At 45.9% G+C, this 26513-nt stretch overlaps 1 protein-coding gene across 1 annotated transcript in view; it reads left to right on the top strand.

Moving 5' to 3' along the window:
- Nucleotides 1-26513, top strand: part of LOC142139032 (taste receptor type 1 member 3-like) — a 46828-nt gene that overhangs the window by 12266 nt on the left and 8049 nt on the right. The window contains exon 2 of the mRNA XM_075196695.1: nucleotides 13361-13652. Coding sequence (XP_075052796.1) covers nucleotides 13361-13652 — 292 coding nt within the window. The remainder of the gene's footprint in view (nucleotides 1-13360; nucleotides 13653-26513) is intronic.

Below are 26513 nucleotides of genomic sequence, written 5' to 3'. Positions count from 1 at the left end.
AAACCTTGCGAAAAGATTCAATAAATGAGGAAGCATTCTGGGTTGTAACGATCCTAAAAAGGGGAGGACCATGCTAAAGCTTGTCCGGACAGCAGGGAGATGATGAAGGCGACTGACTCGTTCAGAAGGAAAAGCTGCTGCATTGCACTCAAAGTGGATTTAACACTGATTCAAAAAGCCTCTGCATTTCTTGGGTTCGCCGTCAAACTTTTCCGGAGGTGGAAACGCAGAGAAGAGGTGGATACTACGGCAGCAGGGGGACACAGGGGAGCTCTGGAGGAGGTTACCGGTACTGCTTGAGAGGCGGTCATGGAGGCTTGGAGGGAGTCAAGTCTTGCAGCAACCCCTTGGATGCACTGGAGCAGTTTTGCCTACTCAGATTCCTGTTTCTCAACTTTATGGGCGAGATGCAAAAGAAAATCTCGAGCCGACAGATCGCTAGGGACTTCAGAAGTCATGGCCAGAGTAAACTGTCATGGGATGTTTCGAACTTAAGCTCACCTGCAGGTTTTAGCGCCACTACACAGGGAGGAGCAGAGTCTAACACACCACCGGGACCCCCGCAAGGGTGTTAAGGTTTTTCCGCAGGTGGCGTGCAGTTCACGGCCCTCCAAGGAAGCTACCAGCGAGGTAAATGGTGAACAGGCAGAAGTCGTAACCATGCGGAAAAGTGAAGTACCAAGGAGCGGACAAAGGGAAGTCAGAAGACTAGGAGTCAAAACCAGGAAGCGGGGAACAGAACAGAGGAGAATCCAAAACATAGGCAGGACAAGCCGGTTCAGTACACAGGGAGTCAAGCATAAAGTATATAGAACCACTAGAGCGCAGGAGCATAGGAGACCTAGTTACTCTGGCACCCTAATGGTGCCAGGGTCTCCATTATATATACAGGAAAGTGTGTTCATTGGTGGGCAGTGAGTCGGAACGGAAGCCGGGCAGCGCATCCTGCTGCCACGACAATGCCGCGCATGCGTCCTGGCCACCTGGAGGAGACATCTCATTGCCTAGCAACGGGATGCGTAGGAAGTGGTGGGCGTCGTCTGTCCCCGGCAGGAGTAGAGCAGCGGGGACGGCGCCTGACACAAAACACTATAACTGGCAATACGAAGCTGGACAGGTGGGGACTTCACTCAGAGTGTGTTGCAGTAAGATTAATAAGAGGACACACCTCTAACAGTAGCTGATCTGCAGAGCAATAACAGCTGTCAATAGATTGACTAAGATGAGTCTAAACACAGTGGAAACTTGCATATAAGCCCCACTAGGCTCGGAAAAATACGAAAATGATCACAAGTATATTATATGCAAAACTTAACAGACATGTTTAACAACATATAGCCTATTGTATTCCCTCTCTATTGTAGAGATTCTCAAGAACCAGGCTCATATCCTGTCCGATCATACAGATTCTGTGGTCAAAAAGTCCGAACTTTTTTAGTAAGCATAACAACTACAGATATTGCATTCCAAACTAAATATATATTACTCACATTTCCTATATCAGACTCCCTGATATATTTATCAGGCATATACATAGTGTGGCCACCTCATGGAAAGAAAGAACCCACCAACCATAACAGGTCTTGGGGAAAAGGTTTGGAACATATACAAGATGGATCTTATGACCAATGTATTGATGAACTCTTCTGATTCCTTAATCCTGGTCTGTCTGAATCCAATTTAAAAACTTTACAACACCACTCATTTAGCACAATGACAATCCAATTATTAATCTGAGATGTAATTAAGACATTTAATTTCCCAACTGTTGCATTGTCCAAGAAGTAACCACCATCTCTTTCCTCTCCCTGTCTCATGCCTTCTCCATCATTTCTATTTCCCCTTATTTACATGAAAAAGGTATTGGAATGAGTGTTCCTTTTACTATTGTACATTGACACTCACCTGCGAATGTTGCATTTTGTAAATGCTAATACATCTTCATATTTCCTCCCCATAAAACCATTTATTTCATTATTGGTCTCCCTCACCCCATTATAATACCAGTTTTGGTCTGGACACACTGTAAATGATAGAGATGGTTATGGGGGACATGTTCCTGCAGAAATTGTTATTCACAAACATGTTTTTCTCATTTCCAAATCTATAACTGGACCATTAATGGGACAGATAAACCTTCTATTTGTGTTAATGGGTTGAACACATCTGCTGCATGTAAGAATAGAGTGAGACTAAATTAAAGTTGCAACATAATGCATTACGCTGGCCTTTATAAAAAGAAGATAAGTTGAAGCATGTTCACTCACTGACAGGGCCGGACTGGCCATCTGGCACTTCTGGCAAATGCCAGAAGGGCCGATGGCTATATGGGCCGGCCCGACTCCCCCTGTGTTCTTGGTGGCTGGAGGAACCAGCCACCTCTGCTGCGCGCTCCCCAGCTCCCTCCCCCGTTATGCTGTGCAGCCAGTTACACTGGTGAGTTTCCTGTCTTTTTTAATTTGTTTTTTTTTTTTTACTAAAGAGGGGGGGGGGGGTCGCGGGGGTGCCGCGATTTTCGGGCGTGGGTGCCCGCGATTTTCAGGAGGGGGGGTCGCGGGGGTGCCGCGATTCTCGGGGGGGGGGGGGGGTCGCGGGGGTGCCGCGATTTTCGGGCGGGGGTGCCCGCGATTTTCAGGGGTGAGAGCCAGGGTGTGCTGGGAAAGGGGGTGAGAGCCATGGGGTGCTGGGAAAGGGGGTGAGAGCCAGGGGGTGCTTGGAGAGGGGGTGAGAGCTGGAGGGGGTGCTGGGAAAGGGGATGAGAGCCAGGGGGTGCTGGGAAAGGGGATGAGAGCCCAAGGGGGTGCTGGGAAAGGAGGTGAGAGAGCCCAAGGGGGTGCTGGGAAAGGAGGTGAGAGAGCCGAAGGGGGTGCTGGGAAAGGGGGTGAGAGAGCCGAAGGGGGTGTGGGAAAGGGGGTGAGAGCCAGGGGGTGCTGGGAGAGGGGGTGAGAGAGCCGAAGGGGGTGCTGGGAAAGGGGGTGAGAGAGCGGAAGGGGGTGCTGGGAGAGGGGGTGAGAGAGCGGAAGGGGGTGTGGGAAAGGGGGTGAGAGCCAGGGGGTGCTGGGAGAGGGGGTGAGAGAGCCGAAGGGGGTGCTGGGAAAGGGGGTGAGAGAGCGGAAGGGGGTGCTGGGAGAGGGGGTGAGAGAGCCGAAGGGGGTGCTGGGAGAGGGGGTGAGAGCCAGGGGGTGCTGGGAAAGGGGATGAGAGCCCAAGGGGGTGCTGGGAAAGAAGGTGAGAGAGCCGAAGGGGGTGCTGGGAAAGGAGGTGAGAGAGCCGAAGGGGGTGCTGGGAAAGGAGGTGAGAGAGCCGAAGGGGGTGCTGGGAAAGGGGGTGAGAGAGCCGAAGGGGGTGTGGGAAAGGGGGTGAGAGCCAGGGGGTGCTGGGAGAGGGGGTGAGAGAGCCGAAGGGGGTGCTAGGAAAGGGGGTGAGAGAGCAGAAGGGGGTGCTGGGAGAGGGGGTGAGAGAGCCGAAGGGGCTGCTGGGAGAGGGGGTGAGAGAGCCAGGGGGTGCTGGGAGAGGGGGTGAGAGCCGAAGGGGGTGAGAGAGTGGAAGGGGGTGCTGGGAAAGGGGGTGTGAGAGCTGAAGGGGGTGAGAGAGCGGAAGGGGGTGCTGGGAAAGGGGGTGAGAGAGCTGAAGGGGGTGCTGGGAGAGGGGGTGAGAGAGCTGAAGGGGGTGCTGGGAGAGGGGGTGAGAGAGCGGAAGGGGGTGCTGGGAAAGGGGGTGAGAGCCAGGGGGTGCTGGGAGAGGGGGTGAGAGAGCCAAAGGGGGTGCTGGGAAAGGGGGTGAGAGCCAGGGGGTGCTGGGAGAGGTGGTGAGCGAGTCCAAGGGGGTGCTGGGAAAGGGGGTGAGAGAGCTGAATGGGGTGCTGGGAGAGGGGGTGAGAGAGCGGAAGGGGGTGCTGGGAAAGGGGGTGAGAGCCAGGGGGTGCTGGAAGAGGGGGTGAGAGAGCCGAAGGGGGTGCTGGGAAAGGAGGTGAGAGAGCCGAAGGGGGTGAGAGAGCCAGGGTGGTAGGGGGTGCAGGAAGAGGAGTGAGAGAGCCGGGGGGTAGAGGGTGCAGGAAGACGTGTGAGAGAGCCAGGGGAGTAGGTAGTACAGGAAGATGTGTGAGAGCCAGCGGAGAAGGTGGTGCAGGGGGTTAAGTGAGAGGGACAAAGGAGAAGATGGTGCAGGGGCATAGGTAAAAGAAAGTGTAAAGGGAGAGACATCTTAAGAATGGGAATGTCAGGGATGCAGCCATCATAAAACACAAGTAGTAATGAAGAATGGAAATGCACAGAGGGGACAAGTGTTATAAAAAATAAAAAATCAAGCCTTCATACTCCATTCACTTATATTTTCTATACCCCCACTCCTAAATTTCTGCTTCGACCACTGCCCTCTATTCCTGCTCCCGACTGCTTGTGTGAGCTGACAGTTGCTGATCCCTCCTCGCCCAGCGCGCCCACTAGGAGAACAGAACACAGGATGCCATAATCAGGTAAGTTCATATATTTTCTCGTGTGCAATATGTTTTTAACCATCCTTTCTTGAACTGGGGACACTACAGCGTATCCAATAATGTTTAACACTATGTATTGCTCATTATTGCGCTGTAATGATTTTTGCATATTTATCTGTACAGAGATTTTTAATTAAGAGGAAAACACATTGCTTGTCATAAATTTTATCTGTAATTGTGTCAATATATGTATTTTTGTTTGCATTGTAAATGATGTATTAAGCTGCTCTTGGGACTCACACTCAGTATCTGATATGCTGTAGCAATTTTTATTTGTGAATGAGTTCTTATCTGAGCTTTACTAATGATTTGGGGGCACTACTATGCCATAATATGATTTGTGGGCACTTCTGCATGACCAAATATGAATTGAGGGTAATACTATGTGGCATAATATGACCTTGGGGCACTACGATGTGGCATAATATGAACTGGGCACACTACGGTGTGGCATCATATGAACTTCTGCCAAAGGCAAGTCTTTCATTGTTGAATATGATGGGAGCCCAAAGAAGTTGCTGTATCGGGGCCCAAAATTCCTCTTGTCAGCCCTGCCTGTGAGTCAAGGGGGTAGACGTCTCCAGGTAAATAATCTAAATGTTTCCTATCTAATCAAACTGATGGATCACATCCAATTATTTCTCACCCACCTCCTCTATCCCCCTTAATTTATATACTGTGTTATTTAAAATGAATAGAAAAGACGCATATCCAATTACTGTAGTAAAACAAAAATATTTTTCTCTGACATTTTGCTGTAGATGGAAATACTTTTAATGCGGCCGTGTGGGTTCAACTGATCATTCAATAGTTATGTTTTTTTTAGATATATGTTAGTTTTATTTCATGTGGAATGATTCATGAAAATTCTGCCATTACTATTTAATTGAGGGAAAAGGGTACCTGTTACATATATGTGTGTAAGTACTCTGTTCGTTGTTGCTATTTTGTAGGAGATTTGAAAAAAGCAAAACATTGTTTCCTACAGTGGCGTCTGTATAATTGGTGGTATTGCTGTAGTATGGGGTGGCGTGCTGGTGGCAATGTTGTAGTGTGTTTGGTGCTTAGTATTGCTAATAAGTAGGAGAGGGTATTGCTATAATGTGGGGGGTGATGCCGGTTGATGTAATGTGGGGGGTGATGCCAGTTGCTGTAATGTGGGGGTAATGCTGGTCGCTGTAATGTGGGGGGTGATGCTGGACGCTGTAATGTGGGGGGTGATGCTGTAATATGGGGGGTGATGCCGGTTGCTGTAATGTGTGGGGTGATGCCGGTTGCTGTAATGTGTGGGTGATGCCAGTTGCTGTAATGTGAGGGGTGATGCTGGACGCTGTAATGTGGGGGTGATGCTGGTTGCTGTAATGTGGGGGTGATGCTGGTTGCTGTAATGTGTGGGGTGATGCCGGTTGCTGTAATGTGGGGATGATTGATGCAGTATGAGTGTGTGTGGGGGGTTATTTATTGCTGTAATATGGGTACTAATAATGTATTGTCATGGTGTTTATTGATGTAATTGGGGTGCTAATAATGTAATGTTGAGGGTCATTAGGAGAAATAAATACCCCCCCCCACACACACACACACACACACACACACACTCATACTACATCATGTTGTACTGCGCCAGCATCAGTGTGCAACAATATAGTGCATGGAGCCCACAACACGTGGGCCTGTGTGCTTTAAATGCCAGGGCTGATTTTTAGTCCCAGTCCGGCCCTGCTCACTGACAAAGAGAACCTGAAGATTGCAAGAAGAGGAAGAGCATTTTGTCATTGAAACTTATACATCGAGTTAGGTGCTATATTTTATTATATAGTCCAATTTGAGAAATAACTGTTAAGAATGACAACTACTTGTCCTTCAGTGATGTTCTGTGTGATGATTCTGTGTTTGACACTTTGCAAATCTTTAACATCCTCCCCTGCCTGTAAACTGAAGTTTGGCAAAATATTAGAGGACTACAAATATTTTAAGAATGGGGACATTATACTTGGAGGAATATTAACCCTTAGTTTGAACATGAATGAGCTCTTACATAGAAAAGAAGAGAAAACAATGTTATGCAGTGGGTAAGTAAAAAATGAAATAAAATCTGAAAGAAATAAATAAAATACTTACTATACTAATCAATTAAAACAATCAAAATTGTTTTCTGAACATTGTTTATGGAATGCCAGAAGACAGGTGTATCATACAATATAGTTATACAACTATGCTATGGATGTATTCTAGTAGTTGTCAACTGACTTGGATTTCTAGGGAAACAGTTGTCACAAAGAATGTTCCTATTAACAAATTTTAACCAACCACATAATGCCCTTGTGTTGTATGATAGATTGAATTAGTATGCATGAACAACTACATAGTGCCACTTTTCTACTCCTGTATGTTGGATAGGATTCTTAGTATCTGATTCTATTCTGCATATATTGCTAACTACAAAGTGTCATTTCTATCATTAGTAATTTTGAGTGCAATTTTTAACTTTTTCAATTTTATGAAGTTTTCTTTATAGAATGGAAATGTGTGGACCGGATGTCAATCATAGGGTATGGGTTAGCGGTTGTAGATGTGGGTCCATATATTGCCATTTTAAAGTTAACAGTGTTGTGCTGTTAAGTGACGTCAATAAGAGAGACAGCATTATCCTCCGTCGCACTGAATATAAAGCTTGCCGGATATATTGTGTGTCAGTGTCTATAGATGTCTATAGAAGTCTGTGTTCTATACATGTCTGACTTGTCACCATCATAATTTTTCAGGCATATTTGCTGTAGTTGTTATTTTAGTTGTGAAAATGAATACCAGGTACAGAGGAGAGGAGGTGGGGAGAGAGACAGAGAGTTACCTTGGATGACGATAGGGGCACATTGGCAGAGTGGACAGATAACAGATAAGGGAAGGTTGAAGGGTGACAAGGAAGATATAATATAAAGGTGAAGAAACACAGGCTTGTGGGGGAAACAGGGTAGGTGGCCTTGAATTATTTAATATGTTTTGCATTATACTAAATACTGTAAAAATGCATCTAAAATTAATTTTACAGTGTCAAAATCCCCAAACCCTCCTGGCGGCTCCCAGATTTTCATTTAAAATTTCCAACCTGCACTTCAAAGTTCCCACTTCGATCACAGGGTCTGCCAAGGTTGAGTGCATGCACATCCATCCGAGTCAAGCTCGGGGCATCTCTGAGGTACCTGATTTTTAGCCGTTGCACCAGCTTCATGGCAGGTGGAAGTGCAGACTGATAGTGATGATGTTCGCTTATCCATGTTACAACTTATGTTTGCATTAAAGAGCATCTGTAAAATGCATTTTATGTGCAGTAGGCATTAGAGATGTGCGCTGACCCTTGTGTGTCAGTTCTAAACCACATTCATGTTTCAGCATTGCTACCGGTTTTGCCAAAAAGCGCAAAAGGTTTTGGTTTTGGCTTTGGATCTGGGTTTAATTAAAAATTGTGAAAAATAGGTTAAATTTTTTTTTATTTTGAGCTGTTTTTGCCTATATTACAATTCATTTCCTTGACATTCATTTCCAGTAGTTTACAGTCTATTTTCTATTGATCCCTTCACAACTGTCCCAGTTTCACCAATTTTCACCAAAGTCTGACTCTCTGAGAAAGTCAGACTCTTACTAATGAAACACTTCAGTTAATATTACATTATGAATCGGTGGTTGGGTCTAGAGAAGCAGGAATTTGTCAAGTTTGATCCGTGCTCACTGATCGCTGATATATGGTCAAATAGGAAAGGTGTCATACTATCTGAGAGCCTTGCTCATTGTACAGGTGCAGCATTGTTAAGAGATCCTGGTCACAAATTGTTCTTTCAATTGTGTGGTCAACTAGAAGGACGTTTTTTCCCCCCTACCAGTCGTCATTTTAGATCGGGTGAGATTACTACAAATTACTCTTGAGCTAAAAATCACTTGCTACCTCATGTTTTTTAACTGAGTGCCGCATGATGTCAGAATAAGACCAGCATGAAATACTTATATACATTTATTAACCAAGTGAGCTGAACAGTCATTTGGGGGTATTCATCTATGCCTTCAGAAGAGACCAGCCCCTGTTTATCTATTTAAGATTGTGACTCTGAAGAACTTAGTTTTCACATTTTTCATCATAAGATACAATTTTTGGGAGTCCTTGGATATTTTGAATGAATAAGATATGCACATAGTGGAAACTAGAATTATTTGAAAATATAAATTAGTATTATCGGAGATTATTTATGCTATTTATTGCATATTGTTTTTGACATTTGATGTTTTAATAAATTGATTTATTTATTAATATTAATATGGGCTTCCGCAATTTTCATGCTGGTTATTATGTTAATTATCAGACTTATAGCACACCTTTCATGTTATTGTGATTATTAGGTTCATTTTTTAGGGATTGGCACCACCAGGATAGGGCGCGACACGAGACTGTTGTTTTTGAGAAATCAATTGTCCAACTGATCCCTGGGGTATGAGCGTACAGGAGCCAATTTTTCTACGATTTATCCCTAATTCTAACTATGCCCCTATCCCTAGACCTGTCTCTATCTCTAACCCTGTCCCTATACCTTTCCATATCCCGGTCACTATCCCTAACCCTATAAAAATACTGTCGACATTTGAATTGTCTACATAATAATACTGGCCACCATGTGAATTGGCGACCTACTAATACTGTTGACACCTGAATTGATGACTGTTACACAAGCTGATAGACCAAGGCCAAGATGTAAAATAGTGCAAAATGCAATTGTCCTTGGGCCCACCGCACCCATATGTTAATAAGGACATACACATAGTTTATTAAACCAAGCACTTCAGCAACAGGAGCTTCCACTATTGTGGCTGAAGTACTGGAATTGTTTGGGCCCCCACAAAAGACAAAAGAGACCATTTTGGTTCTTGGTCAATGAACTGGACAGAATAGATCACAGTTTATTTTTTATTTTTTTTACAATTCACTAATAGTTATTTGGCTAACAGTAGTCATCTACCTCTATGTTGATGACAATGTCATCACCCTCATCATCATCATCACTGATGACATGATCATCACACAATACTAATTCATTCCCACTGAAATCTACACATTCTTTTAATAATTGACAGCAAGAATGGTATTCTTCATACAATTTGTAGTTCATCTTGTTGCACATCAGTTTTTTTACATTTTTGGGAAGTAGTCTCCTCCAACGATCACTTACAACTTTCCTGGCAGCGTTAAACACTTTTTCTGAGTACACACTGAAGGGTGGATAGCTTAAGTAGACCATAGCTAGTTTGTACAAGGGGCTCCAAACTTCCTTTTTTCCCTCCAAGAAATCAAAGGGACTGACTGAGATGCTAACTTCTACTAAGACAAGTTGTGTCCAATTGAGACATGTTAAAGGTGTCAGTAGTACATTTGGACAATTCTTTTAAGCCTGACCAGATGTCATAAACTATCACATTGGTGTGCTGCTGTGTTGTTGACTCATAATTAGTATGACTATTAAAAAAGGGACGTTTTTTTCTGGCAGTAGCATTTGGAGAAGCTGAAGCAGGGAACGTGTTACTTTCATCTCCTCCTTGAGCTTCTCCAGCTGCTATTCCAGTAGTTTAATTAGAGGTATGACTTGAATCAGGCTGGCCGTGTCTGAACTCACTTCATTTGTTACAATTTCAAAGGCTTTCAGTAGCTTACATAAAACAATAATGATTCTCCAATGTGCTGGTGTAAGATAACATGTCCAGCCTATCCCAATGTCACGATTTACTGTGTAGGTCTTGATGGCTTGTTGCTGTTCCTCTAGACGCTGAAGCATATAAAGTGTGGAATTCCAATTTGTTATTACCTCATGCATCATTTGGTGGCATGTCAGATTTTTTTTTTGCAGTCGCTGCAATATTCTACACGGTCACAGAATCTCTAAAATGGCCAGAAATTTGTTAAGAAATTGTGCACCACCAAGTTTTCTGTGTGTGCATAGCATGGCATGTGTTGAAATTTGCCAAGTCGTAATGCACACACAATTCTGGCTCAGTTATCGGCAATGAGGTGGAATCTTGAGCAGAGTTTTAGCGGAGTGAGCCATTTTGCTATCACATTCCTGAGTTTTTGAAACCAGTTTGTTTCTTTGTGAAACCAGCGATACACAGAGTAGCTTGCCTGTGAATGACCTGGCATTGAGTGGTAGATCTACTACTAGAGCTGCTGCTGATGACCATAAAACTAACCAGTGGGCTCTCATGGTCATATAGTCTTTATTTTAACCAGGACTGCTAGTCGACATATCCGTAGTTAAGTAGACTGTCAGTACAACGGCATTTTCTAAGCACTGAATGACTTTTTGCTTAACTTCACAGTACAGCTGGGGAATTGATCTTCTGGAGAAATGGAATCGAGATGGAATTTGATAACGTTTCCAAATAACCTCAACTAACTATCTAAAACCTGATGCATTTATGGTGCAAAATGGGCATACATCCAATGCTAACATAGCTGTCATGGCTTTAGTGATCTGCTGTGCAAAAGGATGCTGACTGTCATACTTGTTTCCTCTTGCAAATGCTTGCTTCACAGACAATTGTGTAAAATGTGTAAAATTCATGCTTGTCTTGCCCCACTTCTGTATAGATGTCTCCCCCTCAGCAGCAGCAGCATTTGTAGATTGAAAGGATATGTCTTAAGGATCATGGATTGCATTAGGAAAGTTATTTGGAATTTGATATTTGGATGCTGGACTAGTACATACTAATAATGAGGAGGGTGAGGATGAAAGTGTTGACACTGGTGAGGATTGCAAGAGTCTGTGCATTTGGCTGGTAGATGATGCTGGGCTGCTTTCTACTATACACAATTTTCCACATTTGGAAACATCTCTTGAATGAACTAGCTGCAAATGACGTAACAGGGAGGAGGTGCCTAGATGTTCAACATCCCTATCTCTACTTATTTTGGTATGACAATTGCTACAGATGCCTTGACAAATGTTGTCTGGGAATGGAAAAATATATTATCAAACAGAAGATGTGATTTTTTTTCATCCTATGCCCTGGCATAATAATGCACTTATCATGGGCATCTGCTAGTGGTAACACTGTTGGCTGCCTTACTTCAACACAATCATTATCTTCCTCCTCATTATCTTGTCCAAGTACAATACATTTATTTTCAGATCTACAATTATCCCCCTCATTCTCTTGCACATTTTCAACTTCCATAGTAGCCTCCTCAATTTCTATGGGTAAATCATCATCAACACTAATACTACTACTACCCATCCTCACAGTTCCAAATGGTTGAGGACTTTTTGAAGGAGGCTGCTCTATTATGTCAGTGTCTGAATCTGAAACCTCAGACTCACATATAGCGCTCATGGAAACCCTCCTTAGACTCTCATCAGTATTCTATGAGCACCCAGGTTGTTCTTCAACTTCAGTGTTATCTTCAGCTGGTGGAGGCAAATTATGTAATGTTCGGTTTATTAATGTAATGTAATGGATGCTCTTAAGATTATATAGCTGGGCTATAAATGTGCTATGATGGTAATCATGTAATGTAGTGAAGATGTTAATGTAATGTGGCTGCTGGTGTGGGATACTTTTTTAATGTGAGCAAATAATGCAATATTGGATCTCTGTATTAAAAGTGGTGGCTAATAATTAAATGACAGCCTTAGTTTGGGCAAAGGTCTATTTATTGATTTAATATTGGAGCTGGCCAAAGGAGGGATGCTTAGAGTGTTTGGCTTTCCCGAAGGTGTTTAGCACCTATCTCTTTTCCAAACAGGGACCTGACATTCCATGTTTCAGATGAGCATTAGCACAGCTTAAAACACCAGCAGGTAGTCAAAGCTAGAAGAACAGACAGGAGAGAGCAGCTCAGTCTGATTTTGTCAAACTGTCCTGCACAGTCAGGACTTTTTCCTGACTTCATTGGCATATTGAAGATATGTTCCACTTCATGCGGCTCCTACAATCTGCCCTTACCAGCAGCTCTCAACCTGCTGTAGTGTCCAGCGGAGGAGGGATCAGTGTGCTGTTCTGTACTACACAGCTCAGACTGCTGCTCCAAAATGTGAACGGCTTTTGCCAAGTGACAGTGATATCAGTGGGAGTCACCACCCTCTGCTCAGAATTCCTTCCCACATGGAGCAGCAATGGTCGAAACTGCTGTGAAAACTAGATCCCTCTTCCAGCGGTTATTACAGTTTGTATGAACCTCGGGGTGGGTTGCTTGGGACACACATGACAAAGGAAGAATGGTGTGGAGATGCGAGAAATGGAATGTTCATCCACCATTCTCCCATGTTACATATAAGAGGGGGCACAAGCACTAATCTTTCACATTAAATTCTATAATCACCCCTGGCAGTATAACAAGTAGCAAAACCTCTGCACTACAAAAAGAGCATAAGTCTAATGTAAAGCTTCAAAGGTCTCCCAGATGATCTCCTACTGTATAATAAGAGTGTTGAAATGAAAGTTACGCTTCCTGCCATAAATTTGAAATTTTACGCCTAGATTCAACAGATATTGCATGCCAACCAAGAACCTCATCCTTACCATAAATCATAGCAGTGGGAGCACTGGCCAAATATCTGCAAGCTGATGACGATCAACAAATGCAGGAATAATTTTTAAAATAATTGCTGTTAAAGGAAGTCCAACTGTACTATATATAAAAGAATGCTTACTTTTGCCAGTAAAAATTGTTATTGTTGGATGAAATTGCTTAATGGAAATATCAAAAAGTATTTTTTTTACTAGTCCAGTTATTATCAGGACTTATTCCATTTTCAGTCATGTTAATACATATATGATTAGTTGTGATTTGATAAATAACTTGACTGATATTCTTACCTTTATTCACAGATCCTATTTAAGCAATTACAGGAACTTTTTGGATTTCCGTTTTGCCATTGAAAAGATTAATAAAGATCCTAATATTTTACCCAATGTGACTTTGGGATATCACATATATGATTCTTGCAACCATGCTAAAAAAGCTGTAAAAAGTGTGCTACAAATATTATCTGGTCCAGGGAGAACTGTTCCTAACTACTTTTGTTCAGGACAGGGAAAAATTGCAGGTTTCATTGGAGATTTTGTATCTGAAACAACTATGCCCATAGCACAACTACTGAATGTGTATGGATACTCACAGGTGAGTTAAACCTATAGTGCGCAAGTACAGCATTCACAGGAATCGGACACAGGTATGCTGAACCAGTTAACTGTTTATTAGCAGTTGTCAGGATGGTTAAACAGTTCTAATGCTGGTTCAGCAATTATATCCAGAAATAGTACACATAAATCCCTACCACCAACATCTGGCTAGACATAACTTCCTTGTCTGCAAGCCGGCCACTTACTGGCATCGGTGGTCTTTATCCTCCACCCCAAGCACTACAACAAATCACAGCAAACCAATCACACCCATGTGGAACACCTGTGTGTGTGTGTGTGTGTGTGTGTGTGCTAAAAGAGGATCCCAGAGAACCCTTAACCCTGTCTGCAACCTGCTGCTGCAGACTAGTTGTGCTTTTAACAGTTACCTTATAGGGGAACTGTGACAAATATGCCTCTTTGCCACATACCCCTCCCCTTAGCGTAGCCGACCTTGGTGACGCTGACATTGCGGAAAGCTCATCCCGGCGGGAAAGGGCATCTGCATTTGTGTGCAGACTCCCTGGTCTATGCTCCACTGTGCAGTGGTAGGGCTGCAGTGCCAGGAACCACCTAGTTACCCGGGCAATCACCTCCTTGTTTCTGTGCATCCACTTCAGTGGTGCATGGTTAATGACCAAGGTGAATTCCCTGCCCAGGAGGTAGTACCTGAGAGTCTCAGGGGCCCATTTGATGGCTAGGCACTCCTGCTTCTTGGTGGAGTATTTCTTCTCCCTGGGCTGAAGTTTGCGGCTCAGATAGAAGATGGGTATTTTCTATCCCATCAAACCTCACTCCAGAGGCATCCGTTTGGAGATATAATCTACTGTTGAAATCTGGTGCTTGGAGTATAGGTGCCGAACACAGAGCCACCTAAAGATCTCGCCAGGCCGCCTCCGCTGCTTCCGACCAGACCAACTTGTCTGGACAAGCTTTTTTTTAGGAGTTCTGTCAGAGGAGCACCCCTAGTGACAGAATTAGCCATAAACCGGCGATAGTAGCCCACTAGGCCCAGAAAGGTTCTCAGCTGGGTCTTTCGCACAGGCTTGGGCCAATCTCTGACAGCCTTTATTTTATCCATTTGGGGTTTGACCTGACCCTGTCCCACAACATACCCCAAGTATTTGGCCTCACACATCGCCAATGCGCACTTATCGGGATTGGCGCTTAGACTTGCCTCCCTGAGTGAGGCTAATACTGCCTCCACTTTAGGTAGATGGGTCTCCCAGTCCTGGGTGTGGATGACTGTATCATCTAAGTATGCAGCTGCATACTCCTGGTATGGTTTTAAGATACGATTCATGGCACTTTGGAAAGTGGCGGGAGCCCCATGTAGCCCGAAAGGCAGAACTTTATACTGGAACAACCCATCTGGGGTTGAAAAGGGTGTCTTAGCCTTTGCAGATGGTGTTAAGGGAATTTGCCAGTAGCCTTTGGTTAGATCTAACGTAGTGAGGTACCGATTATTGGCTAAGGTTTCCACTAATTCATCAATGCGGGGCATCGGATATGTGTCAAAACGGGAGACTTTGTTTAACTTCCTAAATTGGTTGCAAAAACGTATGCTCCCATTTGGCTTGGCCACTAACACAATGGGACTATTCCAGTATTGGATTCCTCAATGACATCAGGGTCCAACATTTTTATAACCTCCTGTTTCACAGCTACACGTCTAGCTTCAGGTATGCGGTATGGTCTTACTCTCACCCCTGGAGGTCTAACTATGTAGTGTTCTATGAGCGTGGTATGGCCTTGCACCTCAGAAAACACGTCAAGGTTCCTCTGAACCATTTCCTCAGTCTGTCGTCTTCGCCCTGGGGACAGATCGTCCCTCATGGGAACTTTGTTTTCCTGCACAACCGCATTTACCAACGCGGCTTGTGGCTCCTCCCTATCATGCCAAGGTTTCAGCAAGATGTTTCTCCTGCCTTCCTGCCTGACTTTATAATTAACAGGCCCCACAGCCTCAATCACCTCATATGGCCCCTGCCAATGGGTGAAGAGCTTACACTCTACTGTGGGTACCAGGACCAGAACTTTGTCACGTGGTTGGAAAAACCAACTACAGCTGTCTTATCGTAGTTTTTTTTTGTCTCGCCTGGGCCTCATGCATATGTTGTACCAAAGGGGTAATCTTCCCCAATCTGTTATACAACTGGGACACAAACTGGATCACATTGGGTTCTTTTGTACTCTGTTGCTCCCAGCCCTCCTTGAGAACAACCAAAATGCCCCTTGGCTGCCTGCCATACAACAATTTGAAGGGGCTGAACACAGTAGATGCTTGAGGCACCTCCCTCACTGTGAATATTAAATAGGGTAATTGCACATCCCAGTGCCGTTTTTCATGCGCCACTGCCTTCCTCACCATATGTTTGAGTGTCCTATTAAAACGTTCCACTAACCCGTCAGTCTGCGAGTGATATACTGATGTGTGTAACATTTTTACTTTTAACAACCGGCATAGCTCTTTCATTAGACGGAACATAAAGGGAGTATCCTGATCAGTCAAGATTTCTTTGGAGATACCAAACCTGGTACACAGGGGCGGGCTGGGCCGGGGGGCAGGGGGGCGTCACCCCCCCGGGCCGCCAAGAATGTTAGCTGTGAAGGCCGGCCGGTAAACCGGCGATAAATGACGCGGCCGCATCCCGTGTCATGTGATGCGGCCACCTGTGCGCCCCCCGGGCTGACATCTGCCAGCCCGTGCCTGCTGGTACAATACAGAAGGAGTTCTTTTGCTATTGTGCTGGACTGTATATTGTGCAAAGGTATAGCCTCGGGATACCTGGTGGCATAGTCCACTATGACCAATACATACTGATGGCCACGGGCCGAATTCTCTAATGGGCCTACCAAATCCATACCAATACGTTCAAACGGGGTCTGCACCACAGGGATGGGAACTAGCAGGGCCCGATAGTCTGGCTTCGGACATGTCCTCTGACATACTGGACACGTCCGGCAAAACCTTTTTATTGCCTCGTACACTCCTGGCCAATAGAACCTGAGCAATATCCGCTCCCGTGTTTTATCCGCCCCCCACACAGACGTGTATGTGCAGCTTTGAGAACAAGTGATGTTTGGATTTGTGGTACTAACAATTGCTCTACAGTTCTACCCTGTACATTAGCAAGTCTATTTAACAGATCATTCTTTACCATATAATAGGCACTACCTTCTGCAGGCTTGTTAAGTGTTTTCAACCACATTCTTATAGACATTAGCTAAGGTAACATCTCCAAGTTGGTCTCGGCCAAAGTCTCTTAGTGGAAACAAGTTAGACAATCCTGCCCAGTCTGAGCCCCCATTGGGAGGTGTAGCCCTATCACCCGAGGTCTCACCAACGAACGATGACAGGGTCTGTTTCTGTGTTGGTACTTGTGCAGCTCTTCTTTTTCTTTGCTCCCACCTCTTAGGATGTGTATTTTCCTGAATTGTCTGGTTCAGGTTTCGTAGTAGATTCTTGCGCTTTCCATTTTCTGTTTCCTCAGGCTCCTCCATTAAGGCTGGACTTTCGGCTGGTGCTTCAATTGCTGACGTGTCTGGCTGGATTCGCTCCTGTAAAATCTGCTTGAACAGCAGAAAGTCTCTGCCCAGGATTAAAGGGTATGGCTGTTTTGGGACAACGGCTGCTACCACTGTTACTGTCTGTCGATTCACAGTTATACGCAAAAGAGTTCTGTAATATTCCTCGGCAGTCCCATGGACACAAAGTACCTTCACTTTGGGCAGATTATGCGTCAGTTTCTCTAGTAATATGGAGCTGGAAACCAAGGACAGTTCACTACCCGAATCTACCAGAGCCAGCACCAGATGGTGATTCACAAGCACAGTCACGCGGAACAAGCAGGACTTCCCGGTAACTGGACTCATTGTACAGCCTCTCTGCCCCGTCTGCCCTGAGCGATCTCCTCACGGAGAAGTCGAGTATTTTCCTCCTGCACTGCTGCACATTCACTAGGGTATTTAGAATGTATTCCATTCCCACAGGAGTTTGTGCTGGGGAATGAAACCTAGCTTCTCTCAGCATTCAGGTAAACAAAGAAAGTTTCTGGATCACACCCAATTCACAACTAAGTGAGCCACAAGGTGTGGCACTACAATTACCAGAAAGATACATTTGTTTTTGTTGATTTTAAACCACCTTTTTCAGCTGACATGTGCTTTCAAACCTTCACTGGTAAATAGCGAACAGACCAGAAAAAAAACATTATTTTTTTTGACCACACCCAACCCACAGTTTAAACCTTTAATAAATGTTGCCCTACAGTGACCAGCAGTGTTCAGCTTCTGCTTTCTTTTGCAAGCAAAACAACTGTTAATCAGTTCCCAGTACAAAGGTTTGTCTCTTCACAGCAACACATTTGAAACATAGCATTACATTAGTTTGATGCATTATTAGCAGTACGACTGTGTTTTAGCTGTCCTACAGATCCCGCGATGACACCACATGTGAGAAAGTACAGCATTCACAGGAATCTGACACAGGTATGCTGAACCATTTAACTGTTTATTAGCAGTTGTCAGGATGGTAAAACAGTTTCAACACTGGTTCAGCAATTATATCCAGAAATAGTACACAAAAATCCCCACCACCTACATTTGGCGAGACATAACTCCCCTGTCTGCAATACGGCCACTTACTGGCATCGGTGGTCCCACCCACACATACAGACAGTGTCTTTATACTTCACCCCAAGCACTACAACAAATGACAGGAAACCAATCACACCCATGTGGAACACCTGTGTGTGTGTGTGTGTGTGTGTGTGTGTGTGTGTATGTGCTAAAAGAGGATCCCAGGGGAACTGTGACAAATATGCCTCTCTGCCACACTATATTGTAAAGCACAGTTCCAGAAATAGCTGATAAATAGTTGTGGACACAGCATATCCTGGACAGTTAAAACTGCATACCACAATTTCCATTTGGCCACAACACACATTTCACATCCAGAAGGACCTCTAAACGTACACACAATCTACTGATTGTGGCATGAGTGACTGTTAATGGAGGAGGATGGTGAACCTCCCAGCATTTCAAACATTTAAAATCAGGATACAAATAAGCCCAGACCAATCCTACAACCGATGCAAACCACTCCCAGATCAAGCTAAACCACATCCAGATTCACCCAAATCATATCCACATTGCCATGAGGTCACACCATTTTAAGAAACAGCGTCACACTGAGTCTGTTGGGAGCAGGCCCGGCGCTTCCATTAGGCTCTGCAAGGCGCCTCAAAATAAAAAAAAAATGACTATGGTCGTTTAAAACTGTGCGTCAACCGCCGCACAGCTTCCGAGAAATCCACGGGGAGGGGATGGGGGAAGGGGCTATGAATCTTACCTGCATTAAGCTGCTCCTCTCTGCTCTGTCTCCTCCCCTCTGCTCACTGACTGTCGGGCGTGACATCATCATCACGGCCCGACAGTGTCTGTGAGTGGAGGGGAGAAGACAGAGCAGAGAGGAGCAGCTTAATGCAGGTAAGATAAAGAAAGATGTGGGGAGGGGAGGGAAGCGCCAACTTTAACAGAGTACCCGTGGCGGGGGGCGCCGATTTTTAAAGGGGGGGTGCCGATTTTTAAAGGGGGAGAGGGGGCATCGATTTTTAAAGGGGACAGGGGGGGGTGCCGATTTTCACAGCGTGCCTAGGGCGCCAAGGACCATAGCATCGGCGCTGGTTGGCAGGTAGGTTAATAGGGATCAATTATTAATTCACACTTTTTTGAGCTGTGGGCATTTGCGTTTGACATGGCACCCCGACTGCAGAAGGACAATGATGATTACTTAAGGCCACATTTAAAGTTGAATGTAAGTCCAACTCCAGACTGCAAAATAGGCTTTGTTTAACTTTTATTTTACTGAACCTCCACAGACAACCGCGGTTCCTGCCACCAAGGCATGGTGATTTCCAGGGTAATGGATAAAAGTTAGAAAATTAAAGTACATTTGAAGAACTACAAATCAACAATCCCTAGCAGCCAATAACTTGCTGAGCTTACTGGTGCTCATAGAACTGCAAGAACTACAAGTGCCAGCAAACCTATCTAATAATAAATTTAAACAGAGACGGAGAATAATAAACCATTATTTCGAATAAATACTCACACTAATCCCCTTTTTTTCTCTTTTTCATTCTGCTAAATCAATTGTGATTTTTTTTTTTATTTCTTTTGCCCTGTGTTACGAGCCGCGGCTCCCCGACGGGCCGCCGCGGCTCGCTTCCGGCTCTCCCAGACGCCCCGGCCGTCTCCATGACGATCGGGGTGTCACTTCCGCCTCTGACGTCCTGGTTGCCTAGGCAACAACCGGGACGCTGTAATCCGGAGGCCGCAGCACCCGGCCAGCGGAATGACACCCGGGCATATACCGGCAGGGAGAGGTAAGGCTATTTATGCCTATGGAGTAGACTCTGTGAGAGTCTTTTTGATTTATATTTGGTGCTGTCTTGTGATTGCCAGTATTTGTCTCGGTGCAGAGATTATGCAGTGGGAGGGGTTGTATTACTACGACTCCTATTGGCTCTCCTTGCTATTTAAGGCAGTGAGGACTTAGCCTCATTGCCAGTTATAGCTTCCTGTGTAGCTAGGCTCCTGTTCCTGTTTCCCTGCTTCTGTTCTGTATTCTAGTTTGGATTTCCCGTGTATGACCCCTGGCTTGTTTCTGGACCTCGTTGTATTGCCTGTGACCCCTGACTTCGGCTCGTTACCTGATATCCCCGCCTGCTGCCAGCCCTTGACCTTTTGCCTGGATCTCACATCTCTGTGTTCTACTACGCTGCCTCAGGGTTCTCCCCAGTCAGTGCACACTACATGACCCTCCGTTCGTCTGCAGCCAAGTCTGTCCCCACCACTAGGGGCTCCAGCGAACACCAGACATCGGAGCAGATTCCGGGTTCTGTCGTGCTGACTGAAGGAGTTCCTAACATTATAACTGGCCAAAAATAAAGACGATCCTATTTTCCACCGATGGAACCCAGTCCGGCTCAAGTCCTAGCAGGGCAGATCCAAGTTGTGTCGCAGATGGTTCAGGATCTCTCACACAGGCTTTCTGCTCAGGAAGAAGCTGCCAAGGCCTCCCAAGCAACTCCGGCACCTGAGCCAAAGTTAAATCTTCCGGACCGGTTCTCTGGAGACAGAGCCTTATTCCGAAATTTTAAGGAGGGCTGCAAGATGTATCTCCGTCTCAGGCCCCGCTCCTCGGGCTCGAAACAACAGAGGGTCGGTATTATCATCTCCTTACTCCAAGGCGATCACCAATCCTGGGCGTTCAGTCTGACTCCTGTGAATCCAGCTCTACAGTCCGTAGACGCCTTCTTCAACGCACTTGGTCTCTTATATGATGACCCAGATAGGGTGGCCTCGGCCGAGTCCCACCTAAGAGTGCTGAAACAGGGACGGCGGACAGCGGAAGAATATTGTGCCGAGTTCCGACGCTGGTCGGTCGACAGTCAGTGGAATGACCCCGCACTACAGAGTCAGTTCCGGCTTGGGCTCTCGGAGCAGATAAAGGACTCCTTAGTCCAATATCCTTCATCACCTTCCTTGGAGGCCTTAATGCAACTAGTTATTAAAATTGACCGTAGGATCAAGGAAAGAAGGTCCGAGAAGGAGGCCGCCTCACCATCCTGGTCCTCTCCAGCGGTCTACCCAGTTCCTCAGGATTTACCAGAGCCCATGCAGTTAGGGGCTTATCGCCTGTCCCCTGAGGAGAAATCCAGGCGCCGGTCACTGGGGCTATGTCTCTATTGTGGCAATAAAGGCCATCTCCTGCGTACCTGCCCTAACAAGGCGGGAAAAGACCAGGCCTAGGAGTAAAGGAGGAGGTACGCCTAGGTCTCCAGATGGTCTCTTCCAAGAATTCTGTCTTAATCCCTGCTGGGATCATGTATGGTAATCGATATGTTTCTATCCCTGCCTTTCTTGACAGTGGGGCAGCCGGAAATTTTTTGGATATAAACTTTGCCAAGACTCTTGGTATTCCGTCCGTAACCTTAGACTCGGAAATCACGGTCTGCGGACTGGACGGTAGACCGTTAACTGACGGAAGGGTCTCATATCAAACGCCACCTCTGCAGCTTACGGTGGGAGCTCTCCATTCCGAAGTCCTCTCGTTCTTTATGATTCCCTGTTCCTCCGTACCATTGATCCTCGGGCATCCCTGGCTTCAACTTCACAACCCTCACATAGATTGGAGCACGGGGGAGATCATACTATGGAGTAAGGCTTGTTCCTCAACCTGTCTTGCTCTTCCTCTCCCGATTGTTCAGCCTAGTCCTGAATCTCTTCCATTGCCTTATCATGAATTCCACGACGTATTCTCAAAAAAAGAAGCAGACGCTCTACCCCCACACCGTAGCTACGATTGCTCCATTGATTTGGTTCCAGATGCCAAGCTTCCTAAGGGAAGATTATATGCCTTGTCCATTCCTGAAACTAAGTCTATGGGTGACTATGTGGAGGAAAACCTACGTAAGGGATTCATTCAACCCTCCAAATCACCCGTAGGAGCGGGTTTCTTCTTTGTGGCAAAAAAAGATGGGAGCCTTCGGCCGTGCATAGACTATAGGGGTCTAAATGGGATTACCGTGAAGAATACTTATCCGTTGCCACTCATCTCTGTACTTTTTGATCAGCTCAAATTAGCCACGATATTCTCCAAGATTGATCTGCGGGGGGCATATAATCTGGTTCGAATCAAAAAGGGCGATGAGTGGAAGACGGCCTTCAATACTCACTCAGGCCATTATGAATACCAGGTCATGCCCTTCGGCCTATGTAACGCCCCCGCAGTGTTTCAAGATTTTATTAACGATGTCCTGCGAGAGTTCCTGGGGAAATTCGTTGTAGTTTATCTTGACGACATTTTGATTTATTCCCAGTCACTGGAGCAACACCGTACTCATGTCAGACAGGTACTTCTGAAACTCCGCCAGCACTGCCTCTTCGCTAAACTCGAGAAATGCGAGTTTGAAGTCACTCAGGTCACATTCCTCGGATATGTCATCTCACCTCGTGGCTTCTCCATGGATCCCAGTAAAGTACAGGCAGTTCTCGATTGGATCCGGCCAAGCAATCTTAAAGCCATTCAGAGGTTTTTAGGATTCGCTAATTATTATAGGCGATTCATCCAGTCATTCTCTGTATTAGTGGCTCCGATTACAGCCCTTACACGTAAAGGGGCCGATACCATTAATTGGTCCTCTACGGCTTTGACGTCTTTTCAAGAGTTAAAAGAGGCCTTCATCTCTGCACCTGTCCTCCGACACCCCAATCCGGAATTACCGTTTATTCTCGAAGTGGATGCTTCTGACGTCGGGGCGGGTGCCATCCTTTCCCAGAAAGATATCACTGATCACTGTTTGCATCCCTGTGCCTTTTTTTCCAGAAAATTTTCCTCCGCTGAGACCCACTATGACATTGGGAATAGAGAGTTGCTGGCAATCAAGTGGGCATTTGAAGAGTGGCGCCACTGACTAGAGGGAGCTAATCATGTGGTTACAGTATATACTGACCACAAAAATCTACAGTACATTCAATCTGCCAAAATTGTGAACTCCAGGCAAGCCCGGTGGGTCCTTTTCTTCTCCCGTTTCAAGTTTACTATTACGTTCCAGCCCGGATCCAAGAACACTAAGGCAGACGCCTTGTCTCGCAGTTTTATCGCCTCTCATCCTTCCCTCGCAGAAACCGCTTTCATTATTCCGGCATCCAAAGTAGTCCTTGGCCTAACTCAGGATCTTGGCACAACCCTCTGGGGTCTCCAACAGTTGGCACTATCAGCTACTCCCAGGGGCAAATTATTCGTACCAGATCATCTGAGGAGGACGGTCTTCACCGAATGTCATGATAATAAAACCTCAGGTCACCCTGGAGTATCCAAGACATTGGAACTTCTGTCTCATTCCGTCTGGTGGCCTTCCTTGGCAGCATGTCACTCACCGTACTGTGAGTGCCTCTTCCCGGACATTTAGGAACCGTGGCCGTCCTCCATCCTGAGGGTCTGCGCATGCGCAGCCCTTTCCTATACTTCAGTGTATGTCCCTTTAACTCAATTGGCAGATCAGGCAACACTCCCTAAATTAAGCACCTGTGGTCAACACCACGTTGCCTGATCTTGGAGTCTCATTCCCTATGAGTCTCTGAAGGTGTTCCTGTATTCCTCGTGTTTTCAGCGCTGCTGATTCCTGTGGTTTCCAAACCACTTCTACCTCTGTGGTTTCCAAACTACTTCTACTACTGTGGTTCCCATACCACTTCTACCATCAACTGTATCATCGTGACTGTTTGCTGATTCCTATCCGCTGCCTCCGTGCACTACAGTCTTCCAAACCACTTCAACGCTATTACATATCTTTGTGACTGTTTGCTGATTCCTATCTGCTGCCTCCGTGCACTACAGTCCTCTAATCCACATCACGCTATTATATTTCACTGTGACTGTTGCTGGTTCCTACCCGCTGCCTCCGTGCACTCCAACCTTTACTTTACATCCACTCACCTGTTCCTCATCAAGTCTGTGAGCTGATTCCTATCCGCTGCCTCCGTGCACTACAGCCTCCAGCCTACAACTCGCCTGTGTTCATCATCGTGACTGTTAGCTGATTCCTATCCGCTGCCTCCGTGCACTACAGCCTCCAGCCTACAACTCGCCTGTGTTCATCATCGTGACTGTTAGCTGATTTCTATCCGCTGCTTCCGTGCACCACAGCCTCCAGCCTACAACTCGCCTGTGTTCATCATCGTGACAAGTTAGCTGATTCCTATCCGCTGCCCCTGTGCACTGCAGTCTCTTCTCAGCTCTCCTGTGTTTCCTCGAGACTGCTGCTCTCATTGCCATTCGCTACTCTCCGTGATCAACAGCTCCTGGTCTACTCTGCTCTCCCGTGTTCCATCGCTACTGACACCTATTGGTTGCTACTGGTTACCTCCGTGTACCGCAGAGTCCTGCTGCTGCTGACCGCGCTATCACCCATCTACTGCTGACCCGCTCTCCACGCCTTCACGTGTCCCGCTGGTCTACCCTCCTGTCAGCATTGGATTTATATCTCATCAACTACTCCTCTGCTGGATCATCTCCACTCTCCTGGGCCCTCCTTGAGTCCAGTTCCACGTGTTACTGATTCCTGTGGATTCGTGTCCCTGTTGGTCTACTTATCTGTGCGCTGCACCTACTAGACCGCTGCCTCATCTATCCTGGGACTTCTCATCCAGCCGGCCTCCTGCCGCTCAGGTATCGCTGCACTCCTATCTGACTGCCTGCTTCTAAACCACGGTATGCATACTTCTCATTGACTGTGCTGGTGTATTGCATATCTTGCTGGACTGTGTTGGTTCTCCTCTGGAGTCTGCTATCCGCTGAGTCTATTGCCATCATTGACTGTGTTAACTTGTGCTGGACTACTTCAAGAGACTTTCTATATTTGCAGACCTGTTCAGTCATTTATATATATTGTGCATGTTACTGTGGATCGTGTATAAGGTGCCTGTGTATATCCTGTGTTGCAGTCTCTCCCCGTGCACCTCCTCACATATATATTCAGTGGTACAACTTGCTAGTAGCAGACCACTGATCCCTGTTTCCGGTATCACCTGTTCCAGTATCCTCTCACATAGCAGTGGTACAACTTGCTATCGCAGACCACTGACTCCCCGGATACCTCCACTTGGATTCCATTCCTTCACTCAGACAGCGGTACCACTTGCTATCCGCAGACCGCTGACTCTCATCACCTCCTCGTTTCTGTTGGACATTCCTCCTCACTATAGCAGTGGTACAACTTGCTATCGCAGACCACTGACTACCTTCACGTGTCCTTGTCCTACAGTTCCTCGTGTACTATTACCTCCATATTACCAGTGCTGCTAGTCATAGACTTTCCTGAGCATCTCATCATCTGCTGTTTCCTGTTCCGTGATCACCCAGCTACCAGAGTACCCTATTACCATCTACATTGCTCTGGTAAGCCTACCACCTGGTGATCCCTGGGTAAAGACTCCTAGTGCCCGTGACACAGCAGATACCAAAGAGTTTGTGTTATCCTGTGAAACCTGTGCCAGGAATAAGTCTTCTCGCAAACGTCCTGCCGGGCCTCTTATGCCACTATCCGTTCCAGCGAGACCCTGGACCCACATATCGATAGACTTCATCGTGGAATTACCGCGCTCATCCAGCTTTAACACCATCTGGGTGATAGTAGACAGATTTAGTAAGATGGCACATTTCATCCCTCTTGTAGGATTGCCATGTGCTAAAACCTTGGCATCTCTATTCATTCAGCACGTTTTCAAACTCCATGGACTTCCTGTTAACATTGTCTCTGACCGCGGCTCCCAATTTGTAGCCACATTCTGGAGAGCATTCTGTGCCCAATTAGGAATTAAACTCTGTCTATCTTCAGGGTATCACCCACAATCCAACGGACAAACGGAGAGGGTTAATCAATCCCTTGAGCAATTTCTCCGTTTATATGTAACTAAATGCCATAGTGATTGGGCTGCTTTGCTTCCATGGGCAGAGTTCGCCTACAACAACTCGTGCCATTCATCTACTCTGGTATCGCCATTCTTCTGTAACCTCGGAGTCCATCCTCGGTCCAACTCGCTGGAAGTCTCGAATCAAGCTAAATCTAGTTCTTCGATTTCTTATCTGTGCCGGATATGGAGAAAGGTTCACCTTGCCCTCAAACAAGCTTCGTTTAAGTCTAAGCATTATGCTGATCAGCATCGTGGACCATGTCCTTTCAAGGTCGGGGACAAGGTGTGGCTGTCTACCCGCAACATTAAACTTAAGCAACCTTGTAGGAAGTTAGGTCCTAGGTTTATTGGACCCTTCTCCATTATTAAACAGATT

The sequence above is a fragment of the Mixophyes fleayi genome, chromosome 1, assembly GCF_038048845.1.
Source record: "Mixophyes fleayi isolate aMixFle1 chromosome 1, aMixFle1.hap1, whole genome shotgun sequence".
NCBI classification, from domain to species: Eukaryota; Metazoa; Chordata; class Amphibia; order Anura; family Limnodynastidae; genus Mixophyes; species Mixophyes fleayi.
The sequence above is the reverse complement of the archived record's forward strand: the minus strand, read 5'-3'. Positions and strand labels throughout refer to the sequence as shown.